Raw genomic sequence first — 17,856 nt, forward strand, 5'->3', positions numbered from 1 at the left:
CCCCCCCCCCCCCCCCCCCAAAAAAAAAAAAAAAAAAAAAAAAAAAAAAAAAAAAAAAAAAAAAAAAAAAAACCTGTGTAACTTAAACCAACATAATACTAAATCACATTTGCCCATATAATTTTTAATTTACTCTAGGTCATCTTAACTCTGCCAGTTTCTGATGGTCCCATCGGTCCTCCCATCATACTTCCAACCATCTCCCAGTTCAAATCTTTAATGTCCAGATATTTTTCTGCAGCCTTCACTATTATTTTGATTTTTTCCGTTTTTTTTGTTGTCTGTGCAGTACAATTAATTACTTCTACCATGAAAAGAACAAAATTTGTCTTTTTAACAATAAGTGAGTCTTCATCAATTTTTTGATTCTCTAGAGGTTTGGAATTTGCCGTGTGTTGAACTGTAGGTTTGGGTTTTTCTGACTGAGATGGGATCCTTTTTGCAGCTTCAGCGTAGGTTATTCCGAGCTCAAATTTCATTTTTTTAATTTCCTCAGACCTTTTGCTTGCTTCACAGCCGCGATAGGCAGCAGTATGTTCTCCACCACAATTACAGCATTTTATTTTAGCTTCTTTTCCACATTTTCCGTACTCATGTTCTCCTGCACACCTTCCACACCTCTGTTTCCCTTTACAAACTGCTGCAATGTGACCGAATTTTCGGTCACGAACTCTTGTCTTAAGCTGCAATTTTGTATAACCTAAACCACTGGAATAAACCAAAACATGAGCTCGTCACAAATTATTTCCGAGTTAACGTAAACATCCGATACTAAAAACGCACCATACCGTGACACGCAATGCCACATTTGTGGCTAAAATATGCCTACTTCCGCTTATTTCTTCTTCTGCCTGTGTAATTCCGATTGAAAAACGACGCTCGGATGCACTACTGCCACCAACTGGAGTGGAGCGTGGATCTAGACCTGTGTGTGTGTGTGTGTATATATATATATATATATATATATATATATATAAAATTTTAGTTACTGAAATTTAAAATATAAGCTCATAAAAAAGCAGATGGGTTCATTGGAGTGGTCATACAAACAAGTGGATTAGGAACTTCATGACCGATGTTCAAGGTTTGTCAACTGATAAATACTATTAATGGTGTGATTGTGACGCGCTTACTATCTATCTATCTATCTATATATATATATATTTGGCATGAAATACTTCCAACGCCATGTCCCTGTGTTTACGAAAAATAAATAAGATCACATAAATGTCCAAATGAATAAACGCTGCAGTAATTTCTAATGAAACGATGGGAAATTGGAAACAAATATTTAATTCGTGCAAAACCACCAGGGGGCGCAAAGGCAAACGTTTATTTTTTCTTCCGCCAATTTGTGTCAGAGATTGTCCTATTTCCGCATCCGTATTTTCAGACAGGAAGTCTCGGTCGACTAATGACAGGCAACATTCCACTAGAAGAGAAGAAGAAGAAGATTTAGTTTTGAGACAACCACGGAACCAGGCCGGTGGTGCATGGCGCGTGTTTTGAAGCTGCTTGTGGAGAGATGTCCTGGGCCGTGAGTAGTGAGGAAACAGGAAGCGATTCTTGTGGGATGGAAGAAGGAAATAGTGACAATGAAGGTTGGAAGATAGCAACATCAAAAAATGAGAAAAAGCGGAAAAAACAGAGATCAGTTAAAGGGGAATCTAGTTCAGAACAATCCAGTGATGATCAATCCATACATTCCACAGCACAACAAAATGAATTCAAAGTCATATTCAAAGTCGTTAATCAGGCAGACTCTTTTACAAATTGGAATCCGGTTCACTTAACAAAAACCATCAATAAACTTGTCGGAGAAGTCAGAGGTGCCAGAATTCTGTACAGTGGAGACCTGCTAATTAACTGCAGAGACAGCGCCCAGCAAGGCAAAGCAATACGTATCAACAAAATTGACGGGATAAGAGTTCAGTGCAGCCTAATGGAGAACAAAAAGATCAGCAGGGGAGTCATTGGAGGAGTTCCTCTAAAAATTTCTGAAAAAGAGATTCTGGAAAACATAAGCGGTGCAAAAGTAAAAGAAGTAAAACGGTTAAAAACAACAAGAAACGGAGAAAGATCTGATAGTTTATCGGTGTTAATTAAATTCGAAGAAGAGCAATTACCAAGCAAAGTATTCATCGGTTACATAAGCTATAATGTCAAAATCTACAATCCTCCACCATTGAGATGTTTCAAATGCCAAAAATTCGGTCACATTGCAGCAGTTTGTAAAGGGAAACAGAGGTGTGGAAGGTGTGCAGGAGAACATGAGTACGGAAAATGTGGAAAAGAAGCTAAAATAAAATGCTGTAATTGTGGTGGAGAACATACTGCTGCTTATCGCGGCTGTGAAGCAAGCAAAAGGTCTGAGGAAATTAAAAAAATGAAATTTGAGCTCGGAATAACCTACGCTGAAGCTGCAAAAAGGATCCCATCTCAGTCAGAAAAACCCAAACCTACAGTTCAACACACAGCAAATTCCAAACCTCTAGAGAAATCTCCAAAAATTGATGAAGACTCACTAATTGTTAAAAAGACAAATTTTGTTCTTTTCATGGTAGAAGTGATTAATTGTACTGCACAGACAACAAAAAAAACTGAAAAAATCAAAATAATAGTGAAGGCTGCAGAAAAATATCTGGACATTAAAGATTTGAACTGGGAGATGGTTGGAAGCATGATGGGAGGACCGATGGGACCATCAGAAACTGGCAGAATTACGATGACCTAGAGTAAATTAAAATTATATGGGCAAATGTGATTTAGTATTATGTTGGTTTAAGTTACACAGGTTTTTTTTTTTTTTTTTTTTTTTTTTTTTTGGGGGGGGGGTGAATCGTTTCCTGTTTTCTTGCTTTACTCCATATCAGTTGGTGGCGGTAATGCACAATTCACAAGTCTGCCAACCGCCATAAAATCTCATAAGAAGAAGAAGAAGAAGACAGGAAGTCTCAATGCTGGAAAGCCGAATCCTAAAGCCTTCAGAAAAACTCAGACTTTGCGGTTATGAATACTTTCTTACTACTGTTAATCTAGTTTAGTTGGAAGGGGACATGTTTATCAATGTTATTGTTTAAACGGAGGCGATATAAATGGGTAGGGCGATCAATATTTAAGAAGATGGTTGTGTGGTAACTAAAGTTAGTGGGAAAAGCTAAGTGGCTAACGGAGGCTTAAAATATATCCTGACTATTCGTTTAGCTATACATATAAAACACTTTTTTTTACTATATACACCGGCAGCATTAGCCAGTGAGCCTCAAAGTTTAAGTCGATCAGCCTTTTGATGAGCGATGGCGGAGACCATCCAGTCCTTCCAGTCCCAGCTTTCCGGGGTGATGGAGACAGTGTTTAAGGCCGCCATCTATGAGATCACCCGGCTGGTAGAGGAAAGCTTTATTGAGGAAGTTCTGCGGTGCAGGGAGCAGGTGGATTCCTTGGAGAAGAGGCTGAGGTCTGCAGAGTGCCGCCGAAAAGACAGGCAAGACAGCGGGAAGGAGATATGCGTGGACTGCGGGAGAGCGAGGCTAACCGGAGGGCTCCCATCCACAGTGACAGGTGGGTGGTGTCCTCCATCTGCTATTCATTTAGTGCTGACTGGCTTCTGATAGGAGAAATAGGTAAAGGGCGATTCCACTTCATTTCCTCCTACCTTCAGCATCTTTAATCCATTCTAATTAAAATACTACAACACCTACACATATCAAACCTGGACTAGATTATTCTAAACTACTTGTAGAAGAATTAAAATCAGATGTCGGATTTGTGAAACCTCCGAAGACAGATGGTTTGAGAGGGGCGTAAAGAAAGCTATCTATGTTAAGAATAACCAACCTTAAACAGAGGAGGTAGACTCAGAGTGCAGCTTTCAAAAACCTACAATGGAGCGATAAAAGTCTAAGCCAAAACAAGGCTTTGACTTTTAAATTAAAAAGCTTCCTGGATGGGAGCGAAGCATCTTCAAACTTGGAAAAAAAAAGGTCCAGTGGATTGTTTTGTAACCTTTTTTTTGGAGTGTCTATGACCTGGATGACTGAGAATCTTCATCAGCAATCTCCATGAGAGAAACCCAGGCCTCAGATTAGGACAACAGCCTTTTCCATCACCTTCCATCTCATATATTCACACTAAGCCTGGTTCTGCTGGAGGTTTCCTCCTGTTAAGTTTTTTCTTCCCACTGTTTCTGAATACATTCTCGGTTTGAGGAATTGCTGCAAAGTCAACCACACCTGCAAGAAAACCTCTACTGCAGCTCTACGCTCATCCAGGAAGAGCGAATTCTGCAAGTCAATGACTTGATGCAATCTACAGGTCTCCTTGGATAGAAACCTTTAAACCAGTCTGTTTGTATGCTTTCATAGAATTATGTCCACAAAGTGCCTTTATATGGCGTTTCAGGAAGCATTGCTATGTAAATAAACGGATTTAATTTAATAATGTAACGCATTCAACTTTTTTTCTTATTTCTGTTAGTATTAATCTTTAAAACATAAGCTCTTATTAAATAGCTTGTGATGCTGTTTTGGTATAAGATTGGCTTTGGATGTAGGTGAGGTAGAATTTTAGGTTGCAAAGGCATTCACAACACCCAGACTGACACTTTTTCACCTGTACTTGTGCTGCCTATAAAAAAAAACCCTGCTTGAGAAAGCTGAACTTGCATTTTCAAAAAGCTATGCAAAACTAATTGTTCAGATATTATTAGCGTAATTTTGGCTCATAGAGGGGTTATAGCTCAGATGTTACCATGTGGTAGCACTGTGTCTGTGGCTCTGTGTTTTCAGTAAGCCTCATGTGGGAATGCAAGCCCAAGTCAAAGATATGCAAAAGACTAAGATTAATACTTGATTTTAAAGTGTTAAAATAACTTTTAATTAGACAACCAGCCTCGAAGCTGTTTGATCCTTTGTGCATATAGTGAGACGTATCTTTTCTATTTACCCCTCAGACAAAAGCCTGAAACAGGAATGTGTGTCACAAGAAGAACAGCAGGTTTACCAGGACACTGCTGGAGAAGGATCCAGTGAAAACGGCGACGAGGAAACGCAAGTGACTGACAGGGGTGTCCAGGTGGGTTAATTTTATTTATTTTTTTTCAAAATGAACATTGTTGTTTTTGTTTCTGCCAAGTTTTTACCATTTTCAAGCTATAATTTAGGCATTATGGGGGAATATCACAGAAATTAGGAAAATGTTGGAGTTTGAGGTGCAGATGGGGAGTCCATAATAAGAGTTTTTATTATTTTTCAATAGGGAAATTAGGTTTGAAGCGTGTAGATAAAGTCCAGATTAAAGGTATAGTGGAGGATTTTTGCAAATGTTTGAAAAGACCCACCCTCCTTACCTCTGCACCACGCTATATCCGCTCCCGAGAGGGACCGCTTATTAAACGTGTGCAAGAGCATGCAAGAACCCATTTCTCCTCATGCACGCTTTGTTTAAAAGCTGCTGTTTGCATCGCTCAGACAAGCTTACTTTCCAAAAGAAGATTTGCAATTATTCACTTTGTCAGACTCAGGACAACCTCAAGTAAGTATATCACAAGTATGATTGACAATTATGAGGACCACTTATTTTGATGATCCACCTGGAAAAAGAACATCCTCCACTAAACATTTAAGCAAGGAAAAATTAAAACAAGACAGAAAAAATTAAAATGTCTATACGTTCAGTGCTTTGTAAAAATGCCCTAATATTACAAAATAATTGAGGTTTTATGCTTACATGGATCAGTTTACTGTGTTTGTTAAACAGGTCGGATCAACATAAAAATAAACCAAACATCAAGAGAAATTTAGGTTATATTCAGACCGCCAACCAAACACAGATGGTGGTGAGATTTAAATCTTCTTAATGCATACAAACTTGTTTTTAATTCTGGCTCTACTTGGTTGGATCGCTAAGAATGCATATTATCGCTGGACAAGAATTAGTCTCTTGGTTCTGGTTCTAGAGGGAATGAACTGGTTCTACTTCTAAAAGAAAGTAGATAAATTCTTTAAAAAGAAGAAGATGATCCAGCACTGTAGTAGATCTGTCATGGTAACACATTTTGCAATGAATAAACAGTAAAGTGTCCCAGAAATTATTGCAGATAAAATATATTATTGATGTTGTTACAACCCATCAGAAAAAAATACACTTTCATTTCTGAAGAATATTTAATTCAGGAACTGGAATCATTTTAAATATCTTAAGTAAAACAAAAACAACTAAAAACAATAAATAAAACATATCTGAAACAATAAATGAAAGTAATTATAATGTCTCAATTTACGTCATAACAAGCAAAACAACCAGTGTTATAAACAAGTGCAAACTAACTTAACTAAGCGCTCCATTGCAACGAGAGCAGGCGTTGGGTGTCAACTGATTGCAACATTTTTTGAATTGCCGGCTTTTAAAGGGCAAGTGAAGTACAATATCTGGGAGTGTGTTCCATTGAGTGCTGCCCTTTTTGTCTTTTGTTTTTTTTAAATTGAACACTCCATCCATAGTAAGACCGAGATGAACCCTTTGGTTGTATTGTTTTTTTTCACAGCAGAAGTTATTACCTCTGCTATTGCAGCTGGGAAAACCCCAAACCTGCAGGACAGTGTTATATAGTAGGAGTAGAGGCAAGTTTGTTTGTATTGCTAAGTTTAATCACTTCTGGTTGATAACAAATGTGACATACATCACGATCATTCAGCTTGAGAAGTGCTTCCACCCTGCAGCTGTGGCGTCAACCTCTGTCTTTGTGTCTCTATTATAAAATGAGGAGGAGACTCAAGGAAAACTAACAAGCTTGCAAATGTAATTTAATGCGTATAGCAACCCTTTATTGTGGTTATTGGCAGCTCATCGTCCACCTAAACTTGTCCATCATTGTATGACATAACAGCTCCATTCTAACTTTTGAAGAAAGCAGTTTTGTTTGGTACAGAAATGTTGGAATAAAATCTGGCTAACTGTCTAATATGAAGATCTTCAGAATAAAATCCTTTCTCTCTTTACAGTGTTAAACATTTTCAGCTGCTGCAGGAAAGACGTTCAGTGAAAAGAGATCTTTTGCAGTTGGCAGTGTTATGGTGATCATGTGACTTTCGGTCAGTCACCATATTTCAACCCTGTTCCTCAGAGACATCTGTCCTGCTCGCTTTAGGTCTTAACTTGTTGCGTCACACCAAAAAAGAATGAATGATCTACAGCAGAGGTCTTCAACAGGGGGTCCGCGACCCCTAGGGGGTCCGCGACAGTACTGCATGGGGGTCGTGAAAGTTTTGGTTGATTAGATGTTTTTTTTATATCCCCCCTGCATTTTTTTCCACTAATTGAAATGTCTTTAAATCCAAATGAACATGAATTCAACACACTGTAGTAAACAGATAAATGGAGGCAGAAGATGTCTTTCAGTCATCAATGCACACATTCAGTGACACACAGGAGCTCTTTTAGGCTGGGCACCATTTCATTCACAACACCTGTCCCATCAACCAGGAATCAGAAATACTTTAATAATCCCAGGGAGGGATTACTTTAGTTACATTACTCCATTTGTAATAGAGTGACTATAGGATCAGTTTGATAGAACACTATTTCATACCATATATATAATACGGGGATCCCCCGCTCCATCTCACCATCAGTTCGGGGTCCTTGGCCTGGAAAACGTTGAAGACCCTTTTGGCTTCAACATAGGCTTTTGAGACCTAATTTGAATGAGGTGTGCTGGACACAGATTTTTTTTAATATGCAGTGCAGTGGTCCCTGAGGACCAGGCTTGGGGACCACTGACTTAAAAAAATCTACCATCTCCATAGTTGAGTGAAGGGTGTTGAGCCTCTTAATATATTTTCCCTGTCATCTGAACAGTAGGCTGAAAGGAGTGACTGTTGCACATCCCACATAACTTCCCATTACTCATTTTTCCATCCTGCAGCAAACGGACGTTAAATGTGTCATGAGGGAAATTCAGGAAATGCCCATCAGGGTGGTGGCTCTGGCAGTCAACTGGAGACAGAAAACTTTGAAGTGGAGAAGCAAAATATGAGAGGTTCTTTAAAAACAACACAGCATGTCGATATCAAGATTACAAAGACCGGTTTTTAACATTAGATGTGTGGCTGGATGTTGTTAAAGGCTAAGGAGGAGTATTTGAATTAAAGCCTTCTATGGGTCTTTAAGTAATCAAAATGCTTGTATTGAAAGTTTAAATGATTCCTTTAACTGTGGTTCTGTCTGCAGGTATGACGATTGGGTTAAATTGCATTGGTATTAATGGTTAGAACTCATATATGGTCCAAACTCAGTCTGACAGTTTGTTTGTAATTAAAGATTCAAAAACGTAAATTTGATCTCATTAACCAAGAAACAACAGATATTTTAGATTATTTATGCGTTTCTCCACACAGACTATTTTAACGGCCTGTTTGCTCATCTCAAAAGGAACAGCTGACTGGTCTTCATTGTAGTCCAGAACTCCTCTTAGAAATGTTTGACTTTCTCAAACAGAACTTTGCCTGCCATATAATGTTAAGATTGCTTTTAAGCTTCAGAGCTTTAGATGGTCAGTCTCATCAGTCAGTCAGTTGTTATCTCCCCCTTGGAGCCCCTTGCAGATTTAAGGACAGCATTCAACCTCAGAACACCCCACATCCCCTGAGTGTTCCCACTGAACAGCTTCCCCACTGACTATAAGCTGACTGGGATAAACAGCTAAAAATAATAATAGAAAAAAAAAATCCAAATAATAAAAAAAAAATAATAATAGAACTGACAACTATTATAAATGATGTAAGTACATAATTTAAATCTAATGGAGTTGTGTGCCTGAAGCTGAAATCTGTAGCTTCCTATTTGGAAAAGGATGAAGAGCTATTAACCACTTAATTCAGTTCAAAAACAAATTATGATTCATAAGACCAATCAGAGCGCATGCACAACAAAAGGCACAAAAATCCAGAAGAACAAAGGGAAGCTATTGTTAAAGGTTCTATGTATGCACCCTGATGCTCTATCTCTCCGCTTCTTTTCCCTGAAATGAGGGAAAAGAAGACAAATTCTTTAAGTATTACTTTATAACTTATGTGTTTTAAATAATCAGGAGACATGACAACAGATTCTGATAGAAATTGTAATCTTACTCAGATCAGAGAAATTGCTTAGAATATACAGAAGGCAGCTGTTCCTGTCCGGTCTGACCTATCAGGAAGTGACCCAGATTAACAGTTAAAGAGGCATTTTATACATCTCCATTCTGCCAGATTTTCATATTTTACATCATACATGTTAGCAGATGAGTAGACTTCCATGGCACCAGCCTTATTTAAATATTACACTTCGTTCTTAGCTGAAGGACACCGCTCTCATTCCATTTCCAAATCTTTGCCACATACAGAATGAAGATTATAACTGTATATCCACACAGAGGAACTGCCATAATTAGATTAAAAGATCAGTTCTGACGTGTATCAGGCAGCCCATACCATGGTGTAATTATCCTAACACTATTTAATTGCATCTGACCTGGAATGTGCAGGAAGATGGACCCTCATGCTTTGGCCAACTATCCAGGAGTCTTTGTCAATTCTGTCGGCTCGCACCAGAACAGTCTGTAGTTGGAGCGCTGATGTATTTAGGCAGCATGGAGGTCCGTTTATACATTGGTTCTTCTGGATTGTTGGGGCCTTTTGTTGTTCATGGGCTCTGTGATTGGTCTGTTGAATCATGATGGGTGTGCTTAGGTAATCTATTTGCTATATTGCAAATATGATTCATTTCCTAGCCGTCATGTGAAGCACTTTGAATTGCATTGCAGCTGAAATGTGCTATAAAAATACATTTTTATTTATTTACTTAATCATATTTTTTATACTTTAATATACAAAATTCTAGTTGGAGCCTAAACTGTATGAAGTGTTGCTTTAAAATTAGGATTATATTACAAATCAAATATACCTCCACCTTAGTTGTTTCAAACACGTTCCTGATTAAAACTGCATTTCTGAGATATAAATCACTATTCACAACAGGACCATTGAGATTCCAACTTTGTTTTAAAAAAATCACTAAAATGTCATGATGATGGATTACAAGTCTGAGGGATTGGTGTGTGTGCTTGCAGCTGGGGATCATGCATAGGTCTTGGGAACAAGTTTGCAGTATCTACTATTTTGGTAGGTGGGAAGGATCAGTCAGACTTGCAACATGATTTAAGAAATAATTTATTAGCAAATGAAGTCTCATTTTGCAATATTTCAATGAGAATTTACAAAAAACAAATCAGACGATATGAGCTCCCAGTTCTTAAAGTTGAATCAGACTGGCAGGAAAAAAGTTATGCAATCTCGGCTTCATTGATTTCACATTATTCCTTCATTCTACTACCGTATTTTCACGACTATAAGGCGCACCTAAACGTCTTTTTTTTCCCCTCAAAATGTGGGGTGCGCCCTATCTGCGGACGTTGTTGAGACCACCATGAGTATGTGAGAACCTTAAAGGGGGAAGTGTGGGCGTGGCTTGTGTATAAAAGAACAGGTATGTGCTTTATGCAGAACATTGTTGTCTTAACAACCCTGAAATTGGCAAAGAGACACGCCTATGAAGCCCAGTTTAAACTGAAGGCTATCAGCTACGCAGAGGAACATGGAAATCGAGCAGCTGCGAGAGAATTCAATATAAATGAATCGATGGTTCGCAAGTGGAGGAAGCTGGATAACAAACTCCGACTGGTGAAGAGTTTCCGCGGACATAAGGCGAGGTGGCCCGAGTTGGAGGAAAGACTCGAGCGGTGGATCGTGGAGCATAGAACGAGTGGGGCCAGCGTTTCAACGGTCACTGTTCGACTAAAAGCAGTAAAGCTGGCGGAAGAAATGAAAATTTAAAATTTTAAAGGAGGTCCATCGTGGTGCTTCCGTTTTATGAAACGGTGCAATTTTTCCATCCGGACCAGGACTACAGTTGCTCAGCGATGTCCGGCGGATTATGATGAAAAGCTGGTGAGCTTCCACTCCTTCTGCAGCAAACACATCGCTGACAAAGTCATCCCGCCAAGCCACATCACCAACATGGACGAGGTGCCGCTCACTTTCGACATCCCGGTGAATCACACGGTGGAGAAGAAGGGGACCAGCACTGTAGCGATACACACGACGGGGTATGAAAAGGCGTCGTTTACTGTTGTGCTTGGCTGCCACGCAAATGGACAGAAACTGCCGCCTATGGTGATTTTTAAAAGAAAGACTTTGCCTAAAGAGGCTTTCGCAAAAGCCGGCATCATTTCCAAGGAGCCGCCCGGCACGGAAAGTGACTCTGACAGCGAAGAAGAAGGGGAAACTGGCATGTCGGATTTAGCGCAGCTGTTTAATTCAGAAACAGAGGATGAGGACTTTGAGGGGTTTGATTAATACTTTGTAATAAATACATGAATAAAGCACAATCATACTCAGTTTTGCTCCCGCTCTATTTTTCTACCTGAAAACTTAATTCAACAGCAGCCTCTGGGCCGCGGCGCATCAGGGCTCACCTCGGCAGGTGTTTTTTCATCTAAATAGGCTAATCTAAATCTTTTTAAGTGAGAAAGTCCACCTGAAAATTTAATCATTGCAGTCAGTTCATCCAGATTATTATCCTGCCTATGTTTTAAGTTAATTTATGCATCAATAAACGAAGAAGAAGGGGAAACTGGCATGTCGGATTTAGCGCAGCTGTTTAATTCAGAAACAGAGGATGAGGACTTTGAGGGGTTTGATTAATACTCTGTAATAAATACTTGAATAAAGCACAATCATACTCAGTTTTGCTCCCGCTCTATTTTTCTACCTGAAAACTTAATTCAACAGCTGCCTCTGGGCCGCGGCGCATCAGGACTCACCTCGGCAGGTGTTTTTTCATCTAAATAATCTAAATCTTTTTGAGTGAGAAAGTCCACCTGAAAATTTAATCATTGCAGTCAGTTCATCCAGATTATTATCCTGCCTATGTTTTAAGGTAATTTATGCGTCAATAAACTGTATCAGAGGAGTAATCACAGCCCTGTGTCATCAGCGATGTGTCTCTCACGGCTGGTTCCCAGGTTTGAATAATACGTTGTAATAAATACACCTTGCAGCTTTATTTGCTGTGATCAGTGGGAATAAAGTAGTTTTAATATGTTTTTAAGTGGGAAAATCCACCTGAGAGGACATGTACCTGTATATAAAAAACGCGCCCTATAGTCCGGTGCGCCTTATGTGTGTGTTAAATACAGAAATGGCACACATAACTGAGACTGCGCCTTTTAGTCCGGTGCGCCTTATGGTCGTGAAAATACGGTACATGTAAGAGAATTTAACTTCTCATCACAGTGAAATCCTAACATTCTACCATAGATAAAAGGCAACGTTTGATGTGATTTAGCGAGCTGCTTTAAAGTCTGCTTCCTCTGAGTGAAAAGGGGAGGGACTGGGTATATAACGAAATATCTTATTTGCTTGGAAATACCTTTTATTTCACATGCTGGGGAAATTCAGGCATGATATTGGCAAACATATAGGTAGACAGAAAACACACCAATTAGGAGAGAAAAATGAAACACATCTTAGAAAGGTAAAAAACATCTGGTTAAATAGGAATATTTTGAGTTAGGTAGCCATATTTGTCTATATGTGCATATTATCATGCGCTTATGAGAGAAATGCATGCAGTTCTCATCTTGGAGAGGCTTTCAACAAAGCAGTGCATCATACAATAAAAAAAATCCATTTTATAGTAGTAGTTTCTGTCTTAATCCATAAATACATCTAAACAAATTGTAAAAGAAACTTCAAAATATGTACATTTGATACAGTTTAAAAGGGTTCATTTGAAAACATTTTGAAATGGTGGCAAACTTCTGGCAAATTACAAAAGAAGGACCATTAATGTAAATTTTTTGTGATCTTGCTTATTTTGCAGAGTGAAGATGTACAAGAGAATACATGTAACCGACAACTTAAAGAGGAAACGCCTCCGAGCGAACCACCACAGGACGACGAATCACATGGATGGGGTGTCAGCAAAGAAGGTCAGTGTTTTTTTTTAAGCCAATTGGTAATGAAATGAAAGGGTATTCATCATTCCTTTAAAGACTAAACGTGTTGAGAGAAACCTGTTTTAAAGACTATGGGCCGGATCTATCAAAGGTTTGCGTGTATAAAAACGTGAGCTATTTCACTGCGCACGCTAAAAAATGTACAAACTGATCTATCAACAGCGTGCTAAAAGGATTTGGGGCCGGATCTATCAAAGGTTTGCGTGTATAAAAACGTGAGCTATTTCACTGCGCACGCTAAAAAATGTACAAACTGATCTATCAACAGCGTGCTAAAAGGATTTGGTCTTTAAAACGTGCTAAATAGCGCCTCTGATCCATTTAGTACTTTTTCTGCAATGAATATGCAATATGGGGCGTTTACACGCTAAAGTGCGTCTTGTGGGAGGAGAACATGTAAATATATTAATTTAGCACTCGCAAAGTGATTTATCAAACCTGAAAGCAATTTTGCTAACGGTATCTGACTCTATATTTAACACGTTTCAAAAGAAGGTGCAAATGGTCCGTATGCGTAATTGCGCACACATGGCTATTGTCGCAAGAAGGAGACATCGAAATGAAGCAAGGAGACGCAGAGAACGCATTTTTTCACTCCGTGTGAATATTTTTGCAATGAAGGAGGAAACGATCATCAAAACATATCGTTTATCCAGCATTGCCATTTTGGAGCTGTTGGGGGAACTCCGAATGGATTTGGAGCCAGCCACAAGGAGGATCCACGCAATACCAGATATCACAAAACTCCTTGCAACATTGCACTTTTTTGCATCTGGGTCATTCCAGCGTACGGTTGCAGCGAGAGCTGGGATCTCCCAATCTCGTTTTTCAGAAGTGCTGTCCGACGGGGTCGGGGTTCTCCCCCTGCGCCTGTGGAGCAACATGCCAATGCTGCAGGGATCATACGCGCAGTAATCTCATCCACAGTCAGTTCTTGTGAGCCATTTGGTATGTGCATTTTTCTACAGGCCAATACAAAACACCTGTTTTTTTTTTTTTACTGCAGTGAAGTAGAAATTCAGCCACATACCACCTTAGGGATTAAAGGTTACCAAAGTTTTTTCTTTATATATATATATATATATATATATATATATATATATATATAAGGTGGTAATCCCTAATTTTTTTTTTTTTTTTTTTTTTTTTTTTTTTTTTGGGGGGGGTCACTGTAAGATTTAAATTTCTTAATGCACTAGTTTGTACAGACTACAAACTACTTTGCCGCAAACCACAAGACGCGCAAAACCATCATTTAAATAGGGCGTCTCCAACAGTTTTGCACCTGCCACCAGTTACGCAATCACTCTTATTAAATCACCCGCAAACCATGGTTTAGCCCCTCGCGCAAAATTCCAGTTTGCGAGCGCAAATTACTGCACGCAAAATTGGATCTTGATAATTTCGGCCCTATGAATTCAAAATTCAAGATAGAATGGATTAAAGGCTAACTTTTTGTTGCTTTATTAATGTGGTATTGACACCAGCTTGACAGTCCATTTATCTCATTGTCTCAGAAACAGATGCACCAAATCTACCAGGACCAAGTAAGCATTTCAGTGAGCAGAGTAACGCAGCTTGCCATGTAAACTGGGACCCAGATTTTGACCAGAGACCACAGTTGAGCCAAGAGGGACAATCAGAGATCATTTCTGGATCTAATTTCCAGAACAGGTTTGTCTTGAACGAGTTGGGTAGCTTTGGCAAATCTGGATATGGAGAAATGGGTAACTTTGATGGGCTACAAGGTTCTCCAACCCAGCTTCCTGATGACCTTAGTTATGTGGATCATTATAACAGGAAACTCCCTGAAGAAGCTGAGCATCAATGTTACACGGCTGGGTCTCCACCGAACACGGGGCCTGAGGAGAGTTCCCCTGTTAGGACAAACAATGATGTGAGTGGGGAGTTAAGCTGCCTGCTTATAGATGAAGAAGGATATCTTCAGGAACCAAACGTCCGATACACAGATCAGGTATCCAGTGATATGGGGAGCAGAGTCAGTTTCCGAGGCCAGGGAATTAATTTCCCCACTGCTACATATGAACTCTCATCTGCATACAGTGATACAGTCCAATTAGAACAAAGGCTGCAGCATCAAAATGGAGATAATGAAGCAAGAAACAGCACCATCAGCCATTGTTTTACATCCTTACCCAATTCTGCTTCTTTTAAGCCCCACAAACAGTCCCATAAAGGTACAGCGCAAGGGTCCCCCTATGTCTGCAACCAGTGTGGAAAGACATTCACTCAAGCCTGTAATCTGAAAGTCCATCAGAGGATCCACCTGGAGCAGGGCCTCCATCTCTGCAGCCACTGTGGAAAAGGATTCCCTTCCATCGCAAACTTAAAAGCACATAAATGTGGCCAAAACGGCAACAAACCTTATTGCTGTGCTGTTTGTGGGAACAAGTTCAGCCGTCTGTGGAACCTGAAGCTGCACCAAAGGATTCACACGCAGGAAAAACCTCACAGGTGCAGCATGTGTGACAAAAGCTTCACCAGGGCGGATATTCTGAAGGTCCACCAGCGCACCCACACAGGGGAAAGACCCTACTGCTGCGCAGTCTGTGGGCTCAGCTTCAAACGCCTGGATCACCTGAAGTCCCATCAGCGCAAGCATGTGACAGATCTGTAGGACTAAAGAGTGTGTTATTTAATGGGGCTTTTTATAACCTTTGTATCAAGTGAACATTGATAGGAATAAGTATCTAACTTGATTGATTGCCTACATTTGATGCAGTTATTTAAAAAATGTAAATATTTTTGGTATTAAGAAAACAAAGATTTGATCAAATCTACGTGTTATTAAATTATTGTCATCTGCTTTATTGCATCTGCATACTTTGTAGGTTTAATTCACTGTATTTGATTAAATGTGTTTGATTTCTTCACAGGATCTAAATAAAATTGGCTTTTAATGTTATTATGTGGTTAATCTCATCTTCTTCCTTCCAAATTCGAATAAACAAACTGAGATATACCAGGCAATGATGCAAAGCTTTCTCTACAGTTAATATCAGTTTGTTGCAACTGTTTTCTTTATCCAACAGATTTATTATCTCATCAGATGTGTTTTCTGAACCTAATGGCTTTTACTACTGTTATGGTTCAACATATTTAAGGGATATTTAGATTATTTGCTCATTGCAAGGAATCAAAGTTACTTTGATAGCTTCTAGCCTTTAAAAATTCTGCAAAATAAGGGGTCTGTTTTGTAAAATTTAGGATAAAGTCATCAAATAGTCAGTGGTACAGACAGCAAAACTGAAGGATGAACAGTTTTAATTATTTGATTTAGGTAAGCTTAATTTATGTGCTATAGATGTACATATTTCTGATTAGCCGTTTTTGGTGATCTACTAGTTGTTTTCAATCAAAAATGACTTAAAGGTGTGCTGGGGTTTTCATATCAGGATTAACTGAACCTGACCTTTCTTTGCAAATGTATATTTTCGACTTTGATGTATTATGTGGAACTTAATACTCATCTCAGGTGACATTTTGCATAAAAAGACCAAAAATTCAGCTTCTACATCAGTCCAGCAGAATACACGGTTTGAAGTAACATTATCTGTCACTATTTTTTTTTACATTTTGTGACAGAACTAAAGACCTTGATAAATTTTATAACAATTTCATAAACAAGGTACCAAAAACAAAAAGGGGCATAATTGTGCAGAGGAAGGAAATGGATATCTGTATCTAGAGATGATTACAAATAAAACTGCATGAAGTGCAGATGCCTATAAGCAGAATTGCCGGGTTAGCGAATCAAGGTTTCAGGTTTAACCCTGACTTTCCGGTACCATGATGCTGGATTAATTCTTAGCAAGGCTAGTCACAATGGAAACGTACTCTGAACAGCAAGCCTGCTCCGGAGCAGGCTAGCTTTCAGGATTGATCTGAACTCTTGAAAATGCTCCATTCAGCAACCAATCAGCTGTTCAAAAAATAATTGTGTCCTTTCATTGAAGGCCTAATTTAATTCAGAGGGGAGATAAAAACTTGCAAAAACCCATCATCAAAATAAAGGAACTTGAAAAACAGAAAGCAGTTTAAACAAAAGATGTTCTTGACAGTTTTCAATTTATTAATTTTGTTTTCTTTTTCCTCCTTTTTGACATACCAGTCTTTCACTATTCTGTGTTTGTTTTCTCCTCTGTAATGTCCTTATATAACCCTGGCATTAACTTGTTTCTTGTATAATTGTTATAGGAAGCTAACAAAAAAAAAAGTAAGAAAATAAAAATCTAAACGCAAATTGTGAAAAGATCCTGTGGATCACTATGAAAATGTGATTGATACAGGTTATCATGGGGCAGACTGGCCTTTATATGCCAGGTCCTAGTACCATGTGTTGGCCCCTTGGCTGTACACGTAAGGATTTAAGAGTCATTACCTGGATTTCTGTAAAATGTCTTCTTCACCACATTATGAAAACTGGGCTGTTAAATATAGAGGTTGGCATATATGTATATATATATATATATATTCTTTTTCATGTAACGGTATAAGTGAGAATGGGAAATGTTCCACTGATGCTGCATGGGGGATTAATAGTAAAACACCAGGTAAATAAAAATAATAATAAGCAGGCTCCTATTATGAAACTGAACATTGACCATGTAGAAAAAAGCGTCTATATGTGACTGAAACAGCAATGGTATGAAGCTTCATTTCATTGGAAAAGACATTAAGGTATTGCTTTAGATTTAGGACAGAATTTGAGGGCTTTCACCATTTTAAAAGCAGAGCAGATTTTACATTTGTCCCACTGAGGTTTGACATCTCAAAAA

At 38.8% G+C, this 17,856-nt stretch overlaps 1 protein-coding gene across 1 annotated transcript; it reads left to right on the forward strand.

The window, feature by feature from the left end:
- Positions 1-2,948: 2,948 nt before the first annotated feature.
- Positions 2,949-15,983, forward strand: si:ch73-109d9.2 (uncharacterized protein LOC565042 homolog). The gene is made up of 4 exons (XM_038290515.1): positions 2,949-3,561; positions 4,952-5,073; positions 12,922-13,030; positions 14,575-15,983. Exons 1-4 carry the CDS (start codon positions 3,297-3,299, stop codon positions 15,693-15,695), a joined length of 1,617 nt encoding a protein of 538 aa, XP_038146443.1. The 5' UTR covers positions 2,949-3,296; the 3' UTR covers positions 15,696-15,983.
- Positions 15,984-17,856: the final 1,873 nt, after the last annotated feature.

Source organism: Cyprinodon tularosa, unplaced genomic scaffold (assembly GCF_016077235.1).
Source record: "Cyprinodon tularosa strain WSP-4 unplaced genomic scaffold, ASM1607723v1 ctg283, whole genome shotgun sequence".
Classification (NCBI taxonomy): Eukaryota; Metazoa; Chordata; class Actinopteri; order Cyprinodontiformes; family Cyprinodontidae; genus Cyprinodon; species Cyprinodon tularosa.

What these genes read in the sequence shown, in the direction of transcription:
- si:ch73-109d9.2 (XM_038290515.1), top strand. Translation starts at nt 3,297, where the DNA reads ATGGCGGAGACCATCCAGTCCTTCCAGTCCCAGCTTTCCGGGGTGATG. An exon ending in TGACTGACAGGGGTGTCCAG is followed by an intron (nt 5,074 to 12,921) that starts GTGGGTTAATTT and finishes CTTATTTTGCAG; the next exon opens with AGTGAAGATGTACAAGAGAA. An exon ending in ATGGGGTGTCAGCAAAGAAG is followed by an intron (nt 13,031 to 14,574) that starts GTCAGTGTTTTT and finishes TCATTGTCTCAG; the next exon opens with AAACAGATGCACCAAATCTA.